Source organism: Mirounga leonina, unplaced genomic scaffold, assembly GCF_011800145.1.
Source record: "Mirounga leonina isolate KUSES-001 unplaced genomic scaffold, KU_Mleo_1.0 Mir_166, whole genome shotgun sequence".
In the NCBI taxonomy this organism is placed as follows: domain Eukaryota; kingdom Metazoa; phylum Chordata; class Mammalia; order Carnivora; family Phocidae; genus Mirounga; species Mirounga leonina.
In genome coordinates this window covers 14,261,683-14,282,520 of record NW_023270418.1, presented here as the reverse complement: position 1 = coordinate 14,282,520, position 20,838 = coordinate 14,261,683, and the positions used below count along the sequence as shown (strand labels likewise).

At 40.7% G+C, this 20,838-nt stretch overlaps 1 protein-coding gene across 12 annotated transcripts in view; it reads right to left on the bottom strand.

Annotated features, from left to right (window-relative positions):
* The window catches only part of CD44 (CD44 molecule (Indian blood group)), an 87,283-nt gene that overhangs the window by 23,162 nt on the left and 43,283 nt on the right, over positions 1-20,838 (bottom strand). For 6 of the 12 annotated variants that reach the window (XM_035012563.1, XM_035012566.1, XM_035012555.1 and 3 more), the window contains exons 4-9: positions 20,373-20,441; positions 17,317-17,550; positions 9,443-9,568; positions 6,779-6,892; positions 6,190-6,309; positions 1,784-1,912 (exon numbers count right to left, since the gene is read on the bottom strand). In XM_035012563.1, coding sequence (XP_034868454.1) covers positions 1,784-1,912; positions 6,190-6,309; positions 6,779-6,892; positions 9,443-9,568; positions 17,317-17,550; positions 20,373-20,441 — 792 coding nt within the window. The remainder of the gene's footprint in view (positions 1-1,783; positions 1,913-6,189; positions 6,310-6,778; positions 6,893-9,442; positions 9,569-17,316; positions 17,551-20,372; positions 20,442-20,838) is intronic. The other 6 variants (XM_035012556.1, XM_035012558.1, XM_035012559.1 and 3 more) reach the window with 6 other exon arrangements.

Sequence of the window (20,838 nt, the reverse complement as noted above, 5' to 3'; positions counted from 1 at the left end):
TTCTCCCTCTGACCCTCCCCCTTCTCGTACTCGCTCTCTCTCATTCTCTCTCTCTCTCAAATAAATAAATAAAATCTTAAAAAAAAAAATTGATCCAGAAGGCTTTTTACTGGCTTGGCTTTCTACCATGGATATACCAGAGCTTCCAGCAGTCATGTGCATGAACATGTATGTGTGTTGGGTTTGCATGTGGTACTTCAACCCCACAACCTAATGGCCACAACATAGCCATTCAAACTCATCTTCCTTTATGACACATGGACCCAGTCGCTCTGAAAAATTGATTCCTTGGTTTCCCTTCCTTTATGCCTCTCCTTACATGAGTCTCCTTCCTAGAAAAACTTTCCCTGACTTCCTTTCTCTGACCATCCATGTTTCTTTTCCATTTTTGAAAAAAAACAGATCAGATGCATCTTTCTCTGACACTCTCTGGAGGGTCCTCTGAATTTTTGTGTTTATTGTTGGCAACATTCATTTGACATCTATTACCTATCATCTAGTATTGTTAGATACATTTTGATTTATCATTGATGATAAATGTTTTCTTTTCCTAACTAAATTTTAAATCAGCTAAGGTCATGGAACATTGTGTAGCCATAATGCATTGCACATTAGAAGATATTTAATACAATTGTAGCTTAAGGGATATCTAATCATTAACATTGGGGTACAGCATAGGATGTTTTAAAGAAATTAAGCCATAGAAACTGTGGGATTCATTTTGGAGATAATTTTGTTCAATTCAATATTGAGAGACATCATCATTGTGTCTTAGAACACATTTCAATACAGTTTATGTTATGCATATCCTTGGCAGTTTGGATCCAGATAATATATTCAATGCTACGACTGAAAATTCACATCCTTCTATTGACTCTTTTGGTTTATCTCCCTTTTTGGAATGTGACATTTCTGCCATCAAGACATCTTGTCGAATAATTAAAAAAAAAAAAAAAACTTGAGTAACTCAATTCATGGGTATAGTAAGGAGCATGGATTCTTCAGCTTAGTAAAGACTGAGAAAAGGGATGACACCACCTGCTGCCAACTCCTACAGATTCTCTCTGATAAAGAATTCCTTTTGAATATAAAAATTGGTCAAATAGAATCACAATCTTCTATTCTTGCTCAACTGCAGCTAGTATCTTTTTTACTCTTTCATTTCTGTTTTTAATTGCTAATAGGTAAATAAGAATGGTATTTAAGAAAACAGGGATTCCATCCTGTATAAAAGTTGTCCATTCATTAAATTTGCAAACATTTATTGAGGGCCAAGAGTGGTCTAAATCCTAAGTCACTGGGTACTGTATTTCTCTCTCAATGTGGCAAGAGTGAATAACGTTTTCTGAGCTTTTTAGTTACTTGTTTGAAATGAGTACTTACCAATTTTTTACCTCTAAGTTTTCTCTCCCAAAGACAAGTTACATCTTTGGGTCTACAGTGACAATAGTAACTGAATTCGATCACTTCACTCTTTTTAAAACCCTGTACTTAAAAGTAAGTGGAAAAGAAACCTTGAGACTGCTCCTTCTTCAGAGAAAATAACTTCCACTCCCACCATCTTAGAACTAATTCTTCTTTATCCCTCTGGCTGAATTCTTCAGTCTCAGCCCAGGATTTCATATTCAGATGAATGTCCATATCACCGCTACCTAGAAAACCAATTTCTAAAGAAACTTCAGGTGCCTTAGGAAGCAGTCCAAAATCAAGGGCACATTTCTAAGTAAATAGCCATTGGTGGCTTTCAAAAACAGAATATATAAAAAAGCTCAGAGGCTATTACCCATCCATCTTTCTGTTTGATGATCTCGTCCCATTGGATGTGAGACTCGGTCAAAGAAATAAGTCCAGGAGCTGTCCTCTTGACTCTGAGTTGTCATTCTTTGGTCTGGATGGCTGTCTTGGGCTGGGGCTGTTGTGACAATGTAGTTCAAGCAAATGTCAAAGTGTTAGTTGCCATCTGGCCAGGGATACATACACTGATACTTTTAAAAAGACTTTATTCTCTAGACAAGACAATGAAAGCATCTTCCTGGTATAGAGGGCCAAGAAGATGTGTAAACACAGAATGTTTTAGCAGGTATGGGTTTGTTCATGCTCATTTACTTAGCAATCAGCATGGGAAGTAGAGGCCACAAAAGCATTAATGACCCCTGCATGAATAAAGGATGAGTTATAGTCATCATGTGAAGATAAAGAAGTGGTTCTTGAACCACACGCCATGTGGCCACCATCCCCTAAAGGAGGAAGTATCTAAGCACATGATGTCATTCCGAGACAACCACATCCCAGTGAAATGCACATTGGGCTGGCAGTGATTTAGAGAAGGAATCAGCCTTCCCACAAGATAAACCTGAAATAAATGCCATTCACCTCAAAAGCATGAATGGAATCCATTAGAAGCATTACCTTCTAACAATGGGATTCACAGCTCAAGGGACATACAAGAATTCAACACGTGCTTTTGCATCATTCTGAGCCAGTGGAGATATATAGGTAGAGAAGATTCCAGTAGTAGCCCCTTAGCACCAATCACACCACGTAGCCAGTCACTGAATCCACTGCTCTGGCAGGTAGGCATTCAGAAGCTGCCACCACCCGAAGGACATTCTGCATTATCTTCTATATTGCAAATGGAGACAGGGGACTATTCTGATACCAAGTGAGAATACGGAATTCACATTCTTTTACAAGACAGGATGCATTTCCGTTTTTCTGCCACACAGACAAAAGAATCATGCATAGCAGCTTGCAGAGCCAAAGTTATCTGGCATCACTTAGAGATGATGACAGAACTCGAGTCCAAGTTCCACAATCCCACAACTCAAGAATAGAGAAAGTGTGTTTTTGTAAATGTAAGAAAAGAAGCACCGAGCATTCAAAGAGAAATCTCCAAATAGACATGACCAAAGGGCTAAATGACATCACACAGGTATTTTTTAACTATCTGGTTCCATTTCTTCCAACATTAGGATTCTAACCAAATGCTTTCTAATGTGCCCAGTATTTCATAAAGCCATGTTGTAGATTCCTTTATAAAACAAGAGGGAGTATTTGGTCAGATCAGTCTCTGCTACAGTCTCACTGGGGGATGCCCAAAACTAGATCTGAAAGTGACACACGCAAGAGACATATTCTCTGTGTCTCCTTTGTATGCTATATCATTCCTGTTTTCGTGATTTGTTATGAGCATCTAAGGTTGGCTCTGTGTTGGCCACATCATAATTTATTAAGGAAACTTAATATCTTGTGACAATTCCTTCAATGTCTTTCTGTTCAGTGTCCTCAATGCTCAACATTTAACCCAAGAGGAAGCTTCCACCCAAGTTTGCTTGTTAAACAATCCATTACCAGCTGTCCCTGCTGTTGAATGAGAGTCTTCTTTTGGTGATTGGGGATATTCCCCAGGCCATCCATTCTCAAACCACTGCTCTTTCTCAGTAGCTGTTTCTTCCATTGTACTACTAGGGATTGCCTGAGCTGTGAGAAGAATGTCAATTGTGAGCCATGATTGTCCAACTTCCTTAACAACACATATCCTAATACTTTAAGGCCATATACACATGGGAGAAAAGGTAGAAAAGGAAAGCAGCAAGGAGAGAGATTATTGGTATTCTGAAAGAGATATTAGAAATCAGTGGCCCAATCCTTCAATTTTTCGGATAGGAAAACTGGGACCTAAAGTAGTTTTGCTCAGATTGGCACAAAGTTAGGACTGGACCACAGTCTATGAATTCCCAGTATGATTCTTAGGTTCTTAGTTTACCATACTCTATGGCCTCATATATCCTTGTCTGAGAGAACAGTGTGTTCAAAGAATTAACCTCTTTGCTGCTGTGATTTGGGGGGAGGACTGTATTATATATACCAAGTGATGACAAAATCAGTGTGGTGGGAGGCCTTCTCAAATGGTGGTCACATAATCCATGATCACATGCACTGGAAATGCACCAGCAGTGGATTTGCCCAGCATGAAAGATGTTGACAATGACTGGCACATTATGAGGTTATGTCTACGTGGCATCCAAAATTGCCAAAATTACTTTTTAACAAAATTAAGTCAATGGAAGAAAACTATTCTAGCCAGTGTTTGGCATTATATAAACAATAGGAACGTGTGGCAAGCTAAAAATACCAACCCCTTGGTGTTGTAATTGTCCAGTTTTGAAAAGAATAAAATGAATGGAATAAAACTGTATCAGGGTACCTTTGGGAAAAATCAGAAAGCCACTGTCATTTTCATTTATAGCAACTAATAGCAAATTTTTAGTTCAACAAGAAAATGAGAGCCTATAAACTTGCCAAGCCAAAGTATATTTTGCAACTGGTAAAACTGGGTTGTATTTCAAAATTTTAGAAAAAGATATGTGTGATTTGATAATAAGAAAAATCTTTAAAAAATAAAACTTGTGTCCTTATTTTACCCTTGCACTGGCCAAAGCATTCCTGGGGTTAACTGGTTATCCAGAAGGAGGAAAAAGAAGTCCGAAATCTTCAGTTTTACCTCCCATTGACTAAATCACTACCTCCTGACAAATAATGAAGTTAGAAAAACTATGAGCCTAATTACAAAAAAGGGGAAATGAACCCAAACATAAACTGCTTCTTCAAAATTTTTTAGAAAAGAAAGAAAAAAAAAAGACAGAAATGCACGCATGCGCACACACACATGCACACACTTTTATAAACGTAATGATCCTTTAAATACCCAGTAACCCTTGCTGTTTTCAACATATGGATTAGCAGAGTATAGGATTTCCATTGTCAAGTAAGAAAGTTGACTCTCTTCTAGGAGTGGTAATGTTCTTTGATAAAGCCCAGAGGTCACCAACCAGAATCTCTTTATGTTTGCAAGTACTGATAAGAGAATTGTAGTGGTTACTGTTTTCCCTTTTCCTCTGTGAGGTTCTGTCATATCTGGCTTTTCAACTACCCTCCAGGAATGATGCCCCCCCCCCCCCACACACACCACCTTCTGACAATGGGCTCATTAATTCCAAGCCTCTCATGTAGCTGGCTCCTTTTTATGTACAAACGGTCTTAAATTCTAAGATACACTCTTAGGTTCCAAAGGGGATTGGTATGGAATCCCATTCTGAAGAGACTTCTGCTTCTCATCGCCTTCTTCTATCAGAAGACTCCTGTTAACTACACCCATAGTCCTCACACAAAAATAAAATTTACTGGGATAAGTAATGAGATGCAGGCCTGTTGGGCGTATTCAGTACAATGCCCAGGACTTAAAACCTATGTCCTAATTGATGTCTGAAATGTTCTTTTGTTGTCTGAAGGCATCCCTCAAACTCTGGCGTCTCCCTTTGGTTTCTAAGTGGCTGCTTCTTACATTCTTGCTTTAGGAGTATCCAAAGCTAACAGAATGATAGTTAAACCATAGTTTTAAAGATGCTACAAGGTGTTACCCTAAATTAAAGCTTCTTTTATTCCAAACATGATAGGCATATCGCCAAGAGAGAGGTGAAAGAAGAAGAGTATATACTTCTTACTTTTTTTTTTTTTTTGTCCTATCCTCACAGACCAGTAGTGAGACTTGAGATTGTTTTGGAAAACCTGAGATGTTGGCACGTAAGTAGAAATAACAGCATCAAAGCCTTCCCCAAGTTACTCTGGGCTTAAAAGCAGAAAAAGAACAGTCACAGAAATTCAGATATAGTCTCTATGAGCTACTGACCTTCCTCCAAAGAATACAAGGGATGCCTTTCTACAGTGCAGTGAGGAACAGAATGTAAAAAAAGAAACTGATTCACCAGAGATCTTCACAGAAAAGAAGGATTCCAAAGATCATCACACTTGTCAAGCTCTCTTTCCAGGCCCCACTGCTCAGCACCAAAAGATACATCTTCCTCACACACTTCCATAAACACACACAAATCACCCAAATGGAACCTCGAGGAATCTCTAACACAAAAAACAAACATATCTCAGATCTTTTAAAAACATTTTAACCTTTCCACCATTTTGACCTTTTGGGCAACCTGACCAGTTAGCACTTTTCTCCCAATTTCTAAAACTGGTATATAGATTTGGCAGCTCTGCATGCTCTATGGATAAAAGAGATGACTGTATAGAAATAGAAGATGTGGCTAATGTCTTAAACAAAGTCTTCCCTATTCTTCAGAAGGACTTCATTAAATCATGGACACCAGCACAGCTGACCATCAGCCTCCTTACTTGTGCTTGCAGGATGCTGAGCCTCCTCTTCATCATGATGCTCATGGTGAATGAGAGGAGAGTGTGGTTCGCGGGGCCAGGCCTCTCCCTTAGTGCTGGTGCCACTTTGGTCCACATCTGCTGTGATGATGGTTATATACACTGTGACTTTTTATCAACCAACTTTTGGTGTTGTGTTCTTCCATTAAAATGCATGCTATTTAACAGTGCCATGCCTAAATAGGACCTCCGAGCATCTATGCTCAATACTTTTGAGTGACTCCACTCATCTCTCCCAAGAGAAAAATCAATGGGCAGGAAATTTCTTAATGATCACCTGTTGTTCTACTATAATCACTTTGTCAAGGGCAGCACCGTAAACCATGCTAATGTGTTCATTTTTATAATAAAGCAACATAAAGTATCTTGTGCCCAGATGGTATGATTGATAAATGACTCCTAGGTTGAACTGAGTATCCTCATGAAAGTTAAGAATTTGTGATGAGACATGAACTACATTTCCCACCATGTCCTGATGACTGACCTTTGCAGCATCATAGACTTTGAGGGGGGGAAAAAAATCTTTAATGAAGTATGCATAACCCATTACCAGTCATCCTTGTAGTAGTCTGAAGTAATACTCCTGGATTCGATTCACCGGGGCTCCGCGAGGTCCAATCCTGGTTCTGTTTTGGGTGGTTAAAAAGCCGTGGTGTGGTTGGAACTGTGATAATGATGATTGAAGCAATTAGGAAAATGTTAGCTCTTGAGCCTTCAGCACTTGTTTTGCACATCTCTCCCTTCTTTGGTCTACACAGTGAATCATCTATACCAGCTTGCATAGATGGTTGAGTGGAAATGGAGGGAAAGCAGAGAGGATTTCAGCTTGATTCAGCCATATTGTTAAGCACCTCAGTGTCCTCTGCATTCCGTCACAGAATACACTGGGCTCAGAACATGAGATTTTCCGGAGAAAGCAGCCAAAGGAGCTGCAGTAGAAGGAAGAACAGCTTTGCAAACACCAGCCCTCCACCGAGGACAACCAAGAACATCAGAGTTTTTGCCCATCCATGCAGTCGGTAATGGCCCTGTGCGCTTGAAGGCCCAAGGAATTGGTATCACTGGCAAGTGTGCTAGAGCAAGATCCTTAAGCTGAAGAGGTAGATACCTGAACATTATACCATGATGATATGATCACTTTATTTCATTAGTAGTTTTGGTGGGGAAAGGCATACCCTGAGCAACCATGGATTTCCTACAGATGATTGTAAGAAAGAACATCTACCTATAGTAGCCATATGATCTAGCTGTACATTTCTGAATGTTTAGCAAACACCTATGGTATTCTCATCAAATACAAAGCATTTCATGAGCAAGCCATTCATAGCCAATGAGAGAAAAACAAGATTCATACATTCAGTAGAAAAGCACCATAGGTCACCAACCACCATTACGGCAGCTCCCGGAAAAAAAAAAAAAAAAAAGAGGCATACATCCACCAGAGGCCTGATACTGTCACCCAAAATGATAGAGCTGGAATAGGAGACGCACCTGACAGAAGGATCATGACAAAATTAGGATCAGTTGCTCTTGTGAAAATATTATGTACAAACCCATCCTAATTCTCTCAAACTTAATTTTGATACCCAACTAATACAAAATTCTTTTCGGAACTGTAATACTATCAGCTTGACTTCACAAGTGAAACAAGTTGGGTTTAGAATCATCATCCACATTCTTAATAAGCATGAAAAAGCGGCAGTTGTCTTTACCCCTACAGAAGAAAGAAGGCATTCTGCTGAATTACGTGCACAGGTGCCAAGCAGAAAAGTGAACTGAAATTGGAAAATATGCCACAGAGATGAAAAACACCAAGGGACGTTTTCCTCCGGGAACTTGATCACACAATTTATTTTCAGGTTGATCTGTTTGGGTTGCCACCCAAGAAAACTGAGTTTCTCAAGTATCAAGACCATATCTTTACTCATGGCCCCACCTGGAAGATGGGACCACATCCGGAACCCAGAAGACAGTGTGACAGTAAAGCTCCAGTGTTTTTGGTTATTTGGTTTTCTTTCTGAAATTATTAAAAAGAGTTTCCTTGTTTTATAGACCAAGCTCTGCAGTGGTGTCTGGGCTAAAGAATACACCATTTAAAAGCTTAGATATAAAGCATCTAGTTCATCTTGAGTATTGTGGAATTGATGCCATATAGTCAGATGCCTCAAAGCCCAAGCTATATTTTTGGACTCCTCCCTTCCTGGGTGCTGTCCATTTGGGGACAGTCCTCTCAGGTTTCAGGAGGACAGTCAGAACTTCAGTGACCTGAGAGAATACAGTCACACTGCAAAGGTCAACCTTCTCTAAGGACAGGAGTGACGGAGTGATATGGTGGAGTCAGTTCGGAATTCTCGTCTCTGTTCAGCAACATCTCAGATCATTACAGATATGTCTAGGAAACCCAGTCATCTAGCTAAATATTAGACTGACCTTTGCATGTTTTTTAAGGGATGTTTTTCAGCTCGCTTGCCATCTCAAAGTTTTATAACTGTCACAAATTCGTATACTATTATGCAGTATTTTCGCTATTTGTTTTTAATAACTGGCACTGTTTTAATTAAAGCTCAGCTGATGTTTGTCCTTCCCTTCAATGTCTTTCTGTTATATTGGTGCCCTACTCATTTTTTAAAACTAGATTTGTTTCCTTGATTTCAACCAAGTTTTGATGATGATTATTCTTGAATTCTGGTTCCCAACTTTAATCTGTTCTAGGGCCATCTAAATCTTCAATGTAGAATCATCTACAACTTTTAATTAATATCCTCCCACTCACATTTTATTGCTTCAATAAACCAGTCTGAAGGCAAGAGCTCTGGCTTTTTTCATCTTTGTGTTCCCAGCACTAAGCACAGTAGGTACACAATAAATACTTGTTGTAATGTTTTACTGTGCTATTGTCCGACAAAGCTCAATAATTCAAGGAGAATCTGGAGTAGCAGACCACATAAGTACATGAAACAGAAAGAACCTAAGGCATTAGGAGTTTTATAAATATTTTCCCCATTTCTCCTCCAAAAACATTTTGACTTCCATTTTTTTTAAAGTCATTTTTCTTCCTTCATAATCTTACCAAGATATAACTAAAGTGTGATCAGTCATAGGTATATGCTCATTTTCCACATTAACTATTTCCCAAGGTAGACACTGTTGGGCATCACTCAGATTAATCAGTAAGCCTTGCATAAATGGTTCTACTGTAATTGATTATTCTTACTGGTGCTGGAGATAAAATCTTCATCATCATCAATGCCTGATCCAGAATAACTGGGGTGTTTGTCTCTTTCATCTTCATTTTCTTCAGTTGGTTCCCAGCCTGCTGAGATGATATTTGAATCCGTACCTGTTGTGGTGACTTATGTTAGTGGCTGAACTGGATGCCAAGCAACCCATTTGATAAAGGAAGAAAATCAGGCACAGAATGTATAATGGAATTCCCAACATTTCAAGAAGAAAATGAGACATCTGACTTGTATACTCCCAGATTCTTATATCCTGGTCTCTGAAAACTAATGCATAGATCTAAAGACAATTGGCTGTGACCTTCACAACTGAACAATCTCTTTAAGAAGTAAAAAGAATAAATATGGACAAAACCCAACCAGAGAAACAAAAGAAAAACAGGCCAGTAAACATTCCCCCCTCCCATGCTTTCGTATTATTAACTTATTAAGCACGTGCCCTTAAAGCAAGGGTGTCAAGAATAGAATGGAAAGGTTTCACACGTGCCTATTTGTTTTGTCAGCCACCTGCAGAAAACTTTCACAATCTAAACACATGTCCGTCATTTTTAAAATCCCATGGGTGTATTCACGATGTGTTAATTCATTTGTTGACTTCTCCAGCATCACACCACCAGAGCTCTGAGCACAAGCTGAGCTACCACCCCAACAACAGTGCAGCACCCAGCCATAATGACGTTAGGCACTTCACAGAGAAACCATGCCTGTCATTTCTTAGTCAACCAAAAGGGTCAGCTAAAGTGGACTGGAGCCAAGATTCTGAGAAATTCTCACATTTTCCCTTCTGGACACATCACAAAAAAGAAGATGGAGACCCTCTGCCTCTTCTCAGTGGTTGCTGTAGAAGGAGTCTCTTTCCTGAAAAGGGGTTTCCTATACTTTGAATGAGAGTTTTGGAGCGACCATTTGTCTTTTCTTACTATCAGTGGCTGCCCCAAGAATAGTTCCACTGATGGAAAGTTTCTGTATTTTTCTAGCTCTAGCTATGCTATTTTACTTTCTCTTGGAAAGTCAAGAATTTTTTTTTTTTTAAAGATTTTATTCACTCATTTGACAGAGAGAGACACAGCGAGAGAGGGAACAAAAGCAGGAAGAGTGGGAGAGGGAGAAGCAGGCTTCTGGCAGAGCAGGGAGCCTGATGCGGGGCTTGATCCCAGGACTCTGGGATCATGACCTGAGCCGAAGGCAGACGCTTAATGACTGAGCCACCCAGGCGCCCCAGAAAGTCAAGAATTTTTAATGACTTTTGTCACTTTGGAATATCTTTCAGAGCCAAAATTTTGTTCTGTCATCAAGAAAGATTGGTTTCCTTTCACAGTGCTCTTTTAATAGCCTCCTCCAGGCCTGTATTAATTCTATAGAATAGAAAGAAGAAATCTGCTTATTAATGCTATCAAATCAAACATATGGGTCTCCAAGCTCATGATCCTTTGCAAGTCATCAAAAACATTTGTGAAACTAGAATGGACTTCAGGCTTAGTATCCCTGAGGTCAATGAACTATTGAAACTGTCAAGAGATCTTATGAAATAAGATAGTAATAACTCATTACCAGCCATTATCGTTGTTGCGTGAAGATGATTCTTGGACTCTGATGGTTGAAACCACCATGAAAGCCAATCCTGGGCTTCTCGCCTCTTGGTTGCTGTTTCAGGAGTTGTACCACTAGAGCTCATCGAAGCTGTTGTAACCATAATTGAATCGATGGTTGAAAGGTTAATTATCAATCCCTAAGAAACAGCACTGTATATGCTTCTACTCTTTTACCACTCAAGAGAGTCATCTATACTTCATATAGATGGTGGGAAGAAACAGAAAAAGCACACAAGTCCCACTTTATTTTCAAGGCCCATACTGCAGGTCATAGAATGTCAGAAATGGAAAGTCCTTAAATACCATCTGGTTCATGATTCTTATCTTAAAGAGGAAAAAACTGTGTTGGATGGAATTTGCCTTGTCTGGAGTCAGAAAGGCCAAATGACAGAGAGCATGACAGCAGTCTTTGAATTTTGAAAAACTATAATGTAGAAGAGGGATTAAATTTTTGTCTGTGCTCCCAAAAGGCCAAACTAAGGGCCTGTGGTGATCATTGTAAGGGGAACAAATATTCTCCCAAATGTTGGATTTAAAAGGTTATAATCTGGACTATGCAACGATGAACTTCTTCATAAAGTATTGTGTTCCCCACCATCAGAAAGATCACTTAGCAGGAAAATTTTGTAGATCAAATGACTAGAAGTGTTGACTGAGCTAGGCTATTGAAGATCCTCTCCAAATCTGAGAGTCTATGCCTCTGAAACCAAGCTCTCCAGAGTCCTAGCCATTCATGTTCTACACACTCTATCTTGGCCAACCAATATCATTCTCTAAGAATTTAGGGTATGATATTTCTGCCAGCAATCCCAGACACATAATCCCAGCAATCCCCAACACACAGAGGAATGCCACATGAAGGGGAAGATAGAAAAAGATGCCTTTCCACCTTTTTCCATTTAGTGTCCAGATCCTCCAGCAATTTTGCCCATGGTCACTTTTTTATACCAAAACTATATTTTGCAAAGCAGAACAGGACATTTTGAGTCCATTTTGAAAAGGTGGTAATCAATCAGGAAAGATGCACAGAAATGAAGTGACCCAAGGATCTCACAAATAAGATCAGAAAATAAGAGCCCTGGTTTGAAAACTTCCCAAGACCGCCATTTCTGCCACCATGATGTGCACCAGAAGAATATTAAATAGTGGATAAAAAACTGAAAAAAAAGTTGAAGCAGAGAAGCTGAAGCCATCATTAAATCCCCAAATACAAAAGTATTTGTGATTAGATTTCTTTTTTTTCAGCTTTCAAGAAAGCCCAGAAATGGCCCAGGATGAAGCACTGACAAGAAGACTTTTTCTTCACAATATTTGTTCTACGAAGATAAGCATTGTAATTTAACATTTAAAAATAGCATATTCTTTATTCTGCGTCCCCCCTCCAGCATGACCTTTAGCACCATGATATGAAATCACAACATAACATCAGCACTATTTTCCTTACATGAATATTTGTTAAAATATACTTTATTCGACTAAACAAGTGTTAAGGACCATTTTTATTACTCTCCTGCAGAAAGAATGCCCAATTATTTTGAAATATGGCCATATCCTCCATCAACAAAAGTTAATAAATGAAGATATGCCTGTAATCTCCCATTGTTATAGGCCTGGAAACTCTTCCCACATAAGCTCACAGTCCAGAATACTTTGCAGGGATTTAGAATTAATCATCAAACATCCAGGCATCCTAGATTCTGATGGAAAATAACAGGTCACTCCTCCACTTTACAGCTGAGGTTTGAGAAGTCCAAACAAGTACACAGGGCCTACACTTTCCACCCATAAGTCAGTATTTCCCTCTACTGTTATTGACTGTGATAATTAGATCAGCAGAAAGTAGGAGTATCCATTTTCTAATAGACTTCTTTCAAGAGGATTTGTTCTAAAGGAATCTCCTAATTAAAGCTCCTGAAGGAAAACTAATTCTGATTCTATGTGCATACTGCCAAAAGGAAAACAAGTAGAACACGGAGGAGTATCCAGTTGTATCCCCAGATCCATAGGCCTCTCTGATAAACCAAATGGTACCAGATCCCAATTCCCTAAGGATCAAGACAGGACATCAGTGCGAAACTTCGATGTGATCATGGAAGTCCTTCTCCTTATACTGAAAAACTTGGCATTCAGGACAATGGATAAGCAGAAGACATAGCAGTTTACCTGTTGTTGCTGTTGCTGTGTGATCCTGAGTCTTAGGCTGTGAGTTACCAAACCAGGACCACATCCAATGATTTTGCTCCTGAACTGCTGTGTGGCTGTCTGAGTGCACAGTTGAAGTAACTGGATCAATTATGAAAATACCATTTAGTGAGATCTTTCTACAAAACCCTTACTCTCAGCTCTATATATATATAACGTCTGTCTCTATTATAGAGCAAAGATTAGAAAAGAAAGATTGAGGCCTGGTTTTATCTTTCCAGTCTCCTAAAGTCTCACATGAGAAATGCAAATTCTGTATGGGTATCAATTCAGAGCTACTCATTCTTCAAACAGAACCCTCTGGACACAGGCTCAGAGCAAAATCAAGTAGCTACTTAACAACCTGTAAAGGAAAAGAGATTTTATATTTACTTGATGAGGTGACCCAGCCATGGACTGAAGGTCTTTGATGCAACGTTTCATGAAGTTGCTTTTATTCATTTGTTTTTGGAGTGTCTTTAGAGGTTCTTACTTGTATCTTTTGGGCCTATCACTTCATGCCGGTAGCCTATGATGACAACTGGCATTTCAAAGCTCCACCCACACTCACGAACTTCAACTCAAGCTCTATGCTTGAGCAGGAACCTTGCAAAGGGTTGTGTTCAAAATATTGAAATCAGATAAAGCTTTGTCAAGTCTCCATCTATCACCTTCTGTCACTTGTAATTCTAATTCAGAATGTGTTTCCAGAAAAGAAACAAAACTGCCCAAGTTAGAGAAATTCTGGATGTTATTCAAATTAGAGAAAGGATAATCAGTGATATTTTGCAATTTGAAATTTCCCATTTGACTCTCAAGTAGGACTTGAGGCCAGAATGTTTCCCCGTGGAAGAAGAATAGCAAAATCGTCAGGATAAACATCTAAACCAGTTGAGATTTTTAAAAGCCATTTTGAGTTATAGGCCCCTTTGAAAATCTGATATAAGTTATGACTTCTGTCCTCAAAAAAGTGATCTGACACATACACATTCTCAAAATTTTGTATATTATTTCAAGCTCTTGAATGCCTTATGGCCCATCATTGAACCTATTGGAGGTCCATGAACACCAGGTTAAAAACTTTGACTCTAGATATACCAAATGTCAACAACCTGTGCACTATGCTCCGTGTTACAAAGGGCACATTGGCAAAGAATAGAAAATAGAGACATGGGAGCCAATTTCACCAATGATGCCCCCAGATAAACCCAAGCATCCCCCCGAAAAATTCTCAGGCACCCCCTCCTGCCCTCAGAAACTTTATTAAAGACACAGAGCTCCTGCCACCTTCACCCTATAGAAGACCAAGAAGAGACCAACAGGAAGTAAACATACCAGAGCAAGATAGAAATAGGAATTATTTCTATTTTCCTGAAAGGAGTCATATGAGATTTGGGGAAAATGGAAGGAGCTACTGTCTAGCCAGCAGAGTTTCCAATTGTCCCCACCCAAGTAGGCAATGCCAGACCAAAAATATATATGTATATATTTCTTTGACACCCAGAAGACAAGGAAATAGAGCATTCCAAGGTAGGAGTCTCTGCTTCCTGAATTAGTTTAGGTTTCTGGATTCCAGAGAATACCAGATCACCAATAGAAAAGAGGCTGACGACATGCCTCCAGGAAGCCTCTTCCAAAAATAACATTAATAATAAAAAGCCTGCTGGAAGTCAAAACCTACCAGATGGTTGTTCTTACTGGCTTTCCCTATTGCCATCCACTAAGGACCCTTAAGGAAGGAATGAGCCAGCCAACCTAAGATGCACTTCTCTGTCCTCAGCCAGACCTCTTCTTGACATCTGTTCTTCTGCAGGCATTATGGAGGATTTGCAATCACTCATCCCCACCAAGACCCACCTTTCAGTCTGATAGTCATGAAGCTTTGGGAATCTCCTCACTGGGCTCAGAAACTGGGGTCTATTCAGGAACTTACCAGTAGTCATTTTTTCTAACATGCCAGGGGCTGCTTTCAAGTTTCCACCCGATTTTTTTTCTCCAACACTCTTCTTTGCATGAATGGATTTATCTGGAGTTACCATTGGCCATTTTGGATGCTATGGCACTTCAATGACTCTCAGGTTAGCCCTGGACTCACCCTGTTGGACCACTGAGTCTCTTCCCAAACTACTAAGAGAAACTTAGCTAAGTGCTTTGGAAAGAGAAAAGCACAATTCTTTCCTTAACCCAAATCCTGAACTATGTTTTAGTGAAATCTCAAAGCATTCCTTCTCCTTGGTTTCTGAACAGCAGGTGGGCTCCATGAAGGTCAGTCCAACTCTGAGTGCCCAGTAACTAGAGCACCAGCATAGAGAAGACCTCAAATATTGGTTACTAGCTTACAAATCCTTATTTCCTTTCAGTACTACTGGTACTTACCACTGGATCCCCAGCATTAGAATAGGCTTGGTACATACTAGGTCCTCAAAATCTGTATGCTGACTAACTTGGGCAGGAAATGTACAATCCTAAAAGATGTGCTGACTGTTCATTAACTGTCCTTGTTGCCTTTCTAAAGTACATGTGTAATACTCACTATTTGATATAGGCTAATAATGGCTTCAATGTGAATTTCACCCGTTCCTAAAAGATATATTTTGCCACGATTTTCTTCTTTGGTAGGAAATAGTACTTTGGAGTAGACTCGATCTGCCTCTCGCTGAGACCACTAATTGCTACGTTTGCCGACATCTGACAAAATTGCATGCCCTGATGATAGGCGCCTTCCACATGGTTACTTTAGCAAGGCAGGGGACTCAGGAGCAGCCAGCAGCTGACAGGACGGCCTGCTGGGTTTGCAGAAGCTCCTCTCCAGAAGGGTCGTCCGTGGGATGATAGACAACGAGGTGACACACCCTCCAGAGAGCCAGTAATCTGGGAAAGCCTGAGCAGTTTGAAAACATCTGCTTCCTGAAAATGCTTCAAAGGATCTGCAGAGAACGACCAGTCTTCGGGCCCCTTTGTACCGCGCCCCCCTCCCCCACTGAGCAAGCTGCTCATAGAAATTTAAAACACTGTTGAGCAAGTAACCTTAGGTTAAATCATAGTGTTCTGAAGGCTGCCCTGGCTTCTGGGTGACAAGGCACAGAAAAGAGCCCTATGCTGAGCATTCACAAACCAGTGAATGTCTGCCACACTCTTTGGAGACTAGAGTCCCACCCTCTAAAGAGCCAGAGCCAGGACAAAAGAAAATCCACACCATACTAGGAAAGCTGCTCAAGAGGCAGATGCCCTACTTCGGTTTGAATAATCCTCCACAGAAGGAATGCAGCCAATCTGGAAACCTGTTTTAAAACAAACCATAGGGAAAAAGCAAAGCGGGAAGTGAAGAAGGAGGCCAGAGGGAGAGGCAAACACTTTCCAGTGAAAAGTGGAGCACAAAGGGCAAAACCCCAAAGAAATCGAAAGCAATGTTGACATATTTCTGCTCTCGGAGTCCTCAAGTCATGAATTATCCACGTTACCAAGCAAGTATTAACAGCCTTCCCCTCCAGGCTGGGACAGACAACTTTTAAGCAGATTGGATATGATCAGATAACTCCTTCAGATATGCTTCCTTAGACCAAAAACAAAGGAACTGTTTAGTAAACCAGGGGTGATGAGTAGGGCTGAATATTGCACCATCAATAATATCGCCTAAATCAAGTTAAAACATAAAAACATGAAGTTGAAAAAAGCAGATGTGATGGTATGCATCCATTAGGATCCCAACTTTATGAAGACAATCTTATCCAAAGGTGGAAAAGAACAAGAAGGAAACATGTAAAAGTAAAAATCCCTTCTGTAACGTGCTTGAATTGTCATCACATCCCTGCGACAAGACTTCCAGTATGGCAACTTCTCATCCCCAGGGAAGCAAAACAGAGGCACAGGTGGAAAAAAAAAATTGTAGGCAGTAGCAGGCTATGCATACAGGGCATGGGCTACCATAATAGCCTCCCTCCCCAAACGACGGTCGTCCCCAACTTCTCGAGACAGGAGACAATCAACACACAAGGGAGTGCAGATCACCCAGGAAGATCAGAGACGGTTTTGTAAACAAATTGCCACCGGAAAGCACAGTGATTCATTCTCCTTACTGGTAATGGGGGTATGCTCTGTGTTGTCAGACACCCCGGTACTGTCTTGGTCCTGGGTCGGGTATACAGTTGGAAGGTGGGTGTGGAAGATGTTGTAGCCTCCTGAAGTGCTCCTCTCGCTGGAGGATCCGCTGCTCACATCATCATCAGTGGGGCTGCTGGGGTTGATGTCTTCAGGGTTCGTTCTGTATTCACCCATCTGGCTATAGCGGGTGCCATCGCGGTTGACGATGGCTGGGGAGAAAGGGAAGGCACTTTCAGAACTTGACAGCTGGCATTTTCTTTTTCCTTTCTTTTTTTTAAAAAGATATTTTATTTATTTATTTGACACAGAGAGAAAGCATAAGCAGGGGGAGTGGGAGAGGGAGAAGCAGGCTCCAGGCTGAGCAAGGAGCCCAATGCGGAACTCGATCCCAGGACCCTGGGATCGTGACCCGAGCCAAAGGCAGACGCTTAATCGACTGAGCCACCCAGGCACCCTAACATTTTCTGAGTATAGGAAAGACTATGGATTATCATATAAGACAGTGACTTCAAAGCTATTTTTCTTTGTTATTAAGCAAAACAACACCTAACTATCTGTCTAGTGGAGAGGGGCGGGGAGTAGGTGATGCACTAAGAAAGTCTACCCTCCCCAGCCCACCCACACACCCTGGAAATGGGGAGGAGGGACGAGGGTGTGTTTGGAAGTCCCCATGTTTGAATCCCAGCTTCATGTGCCCCTAGACAGAGCTGGTACCGAGCTTCAGTTTTGTCGTTGGTGAAAAGGGGATGCTACCACCTTTTGCTATGAGCACTATATGATACATGGCTTGTAAAGTGCTTAGCATAGGATTTCAAAGTGAGTTGGTCTCAATAAATGATAATTCTCCCATTGGTTCCTATTCTCCCTTCTCAAGTTCATGTAAAATCTGTTGCTATTAATTCCATCTACTTCTAGAAAGGATTTGAAGTGGGAAACGAAGAGGTTAGCTGACTCAATAGGGAATATATATTTGCACATTGTGAAGAATGAGGCTTTTTTTCTAAGGGGCAAATTTTGTCAGTCTAAGATAACCCCTACTCTGGCTAAGAAATCAGCATGCCTAAATGCTGACAGAGACTCTGCCCATCCTCCGTGAGATTCGACCTTGAAATTAAGAGGCCCAGAGGTATGTAAAGATCAAAATCTTTGATTTAAACAAGCAAATATCTAGAATGGACAGGAGACGGAAAAGCAAGACCGAATTCATTCATTGTTCCTCCCTGAAAGGATTTGCTGCCTTCAAGCCTGGGCCACTCACTGCATAAGTGTGCGTTTGGCTAAAACTATTTTCTGCTATATTGCACTGGACTAAATGTTCCTTTTGTCCACCTCTCTGGCTTGCCCAAGTAGAACGATTAGTAATACATAAATTAAAAAATATTGCAGGGGCGCCTGGGTGGCTCCGTTGGTTACGCGTCCAACTCTTGATTTCAGCTCAGGTCATGATCTCAGGGTCATGAGATCGAGCCTAGCACGGGCTCCGCACTCAACAGGGGGGTCTGCTTGAGATTCTTTTCCTCTGCCCCTCCCTTCGCTTGCTCTCTTTCTCTCAAAAAATAAAAAAAATAAATCTTTTAAAAAATATTGCGAAGTCTCAAACACCCTGATAATCTCTGCAGATGAAGATCTGATAAAAAAAAATATGACCAACTTGTACAGGTCTGGACTTTGAAAGGCATTGGTGGGGACCAAGGAAATGGGACATTTACTGAACATGACTATGGTCCTGGCATGCATTAGACATATTATCTTTCTTCATTTTCATTTCAAATCTCACATGTTGTTCCATTATCCAGATGAGAAAACTGAGGTTCAGAGTAAGTCATTCCTTTGAGATCACCCAGGTGGTAAGGAACTAAGATTTCCAACCAAGCCTGACTGAGACAGCACATCTCACCTTGTGGTCCTCCCTTTCCATGTGGCACGGGTCAGGGACAATTTTTGGCCAAACAGTGGGGGGCTGGATTTATGTGGCCAGGATGATTCTCATCTCTCTGCCACACAAAACCACTGTTCCCTTGCACACTGAGGGGTCTGGCTCTTAGGAGGCAGAAGTCAGGCCTCTTCAACACTATGACACTTCTCAAAAAAAGCGAGGTTCAGAGGCCAGAAGATCAGGGTTAATAAGTTGACCTCTCTGAAAATTTGGTTGAGCTTTTTTGTTTCATACAGTGCCAGATGTCTACGTCTTGGGATCATCAAGATGATTTTAGGTGGATGTGGTATAAATAATGTTGAAATCCCTACCACGAAGCTTATGCCCTTTGGAATTATCTTCCAATACACAAATAATCAAACAGAAAATTTAGGGGGCCCGAATGCATCTCCCCCTAACACTAATTAATCTCCCCCATGAGAGAGAACACGCCTCAGACTCAGAACCTTCAGCAGCTAGAATTTAAGAAGACTATTTGATTTGTCCTACATTTAAGTATATTTTTAAGGATACCCTCTGCTTATGACCAGGGATTCCATTCACAGGGGTTTGTTTATTTATTTAAAATTTATTTATTTGAGAGAGAGTGTGCATGAGTGGTAGGGGCAGAGAAGGAGAGAGAATCTCAAGCAGACTCCCCGCTGAGCGCGGAGCCTGACGTGGGGCTGCATCTCACAACACTGAGATCAAGACCTGAGCTGAAATCAAGAGTCGGACACTTAACCGACTGCCCCACCCAGGCACCCTTAAAGTTTTTTTTTTTTTTTTTTAAATAAACATATTTTAAGTAGAAAAGAACAGGCCAGTTAAGTGAAAAATAGCAAGTAAATGATTGTGCTATGTACACAGAGGTGCCCAAAAAAGTGCAAGTGGTTTTCAAAAAACTGCAGTTTGAGGAACAATGTATTGGGGTCGACTGAATCGTAGCTTCAAGCCACTGCAGGAAAAGGGGAAGGGACAGTGAATCACAGCCAATGTCCCCAGCCTTGGGCAAATGACTGCTCTCCTGCTCAAATATGAAGCACAGACAGAAAGTTCACCTAATCTCTTTCCCAAGAATGGGGACACTCCATCAAAGTCAGAAGAGATACGTACTTATGGTAATTGGTCCTTCAAAGGCACTAGGCAGGTGTGTGACCGATGTGCAATCTTCTTTGGGTGGAGCTGTGGAGTAGCAAAGAGAAAAAGCATGAGAACTTTAAAAAAAATGGGAGCAAAACTAATGCCCATTTCCATTGGTCAGGATGGGGCTTTATTAAAGCTCTATTTGGTAACTAGACCTTAAAAACTCAGAGAGCTTTAAACTGGCTTTGCTGTTGCAGGAAGAATGGATCCATTTGTGTATGATAGTTTTTATACTGTGTGTACGTGTGCATATGTGTGCATGTGCCTACTGTCTGTGCACAAAATGGCAACTTATTTGTTAGGTTGGTTTCTCTCAGTGTTGCTTCTTGATAAAAAGGAAGGAAGAAAGGGTTGGATGGATGGAGGGATGGATGGATGGAGGGATGGGTGGATGGATGGATGGAGGGATGGATGGATGGATGGAGGGATGGATGGA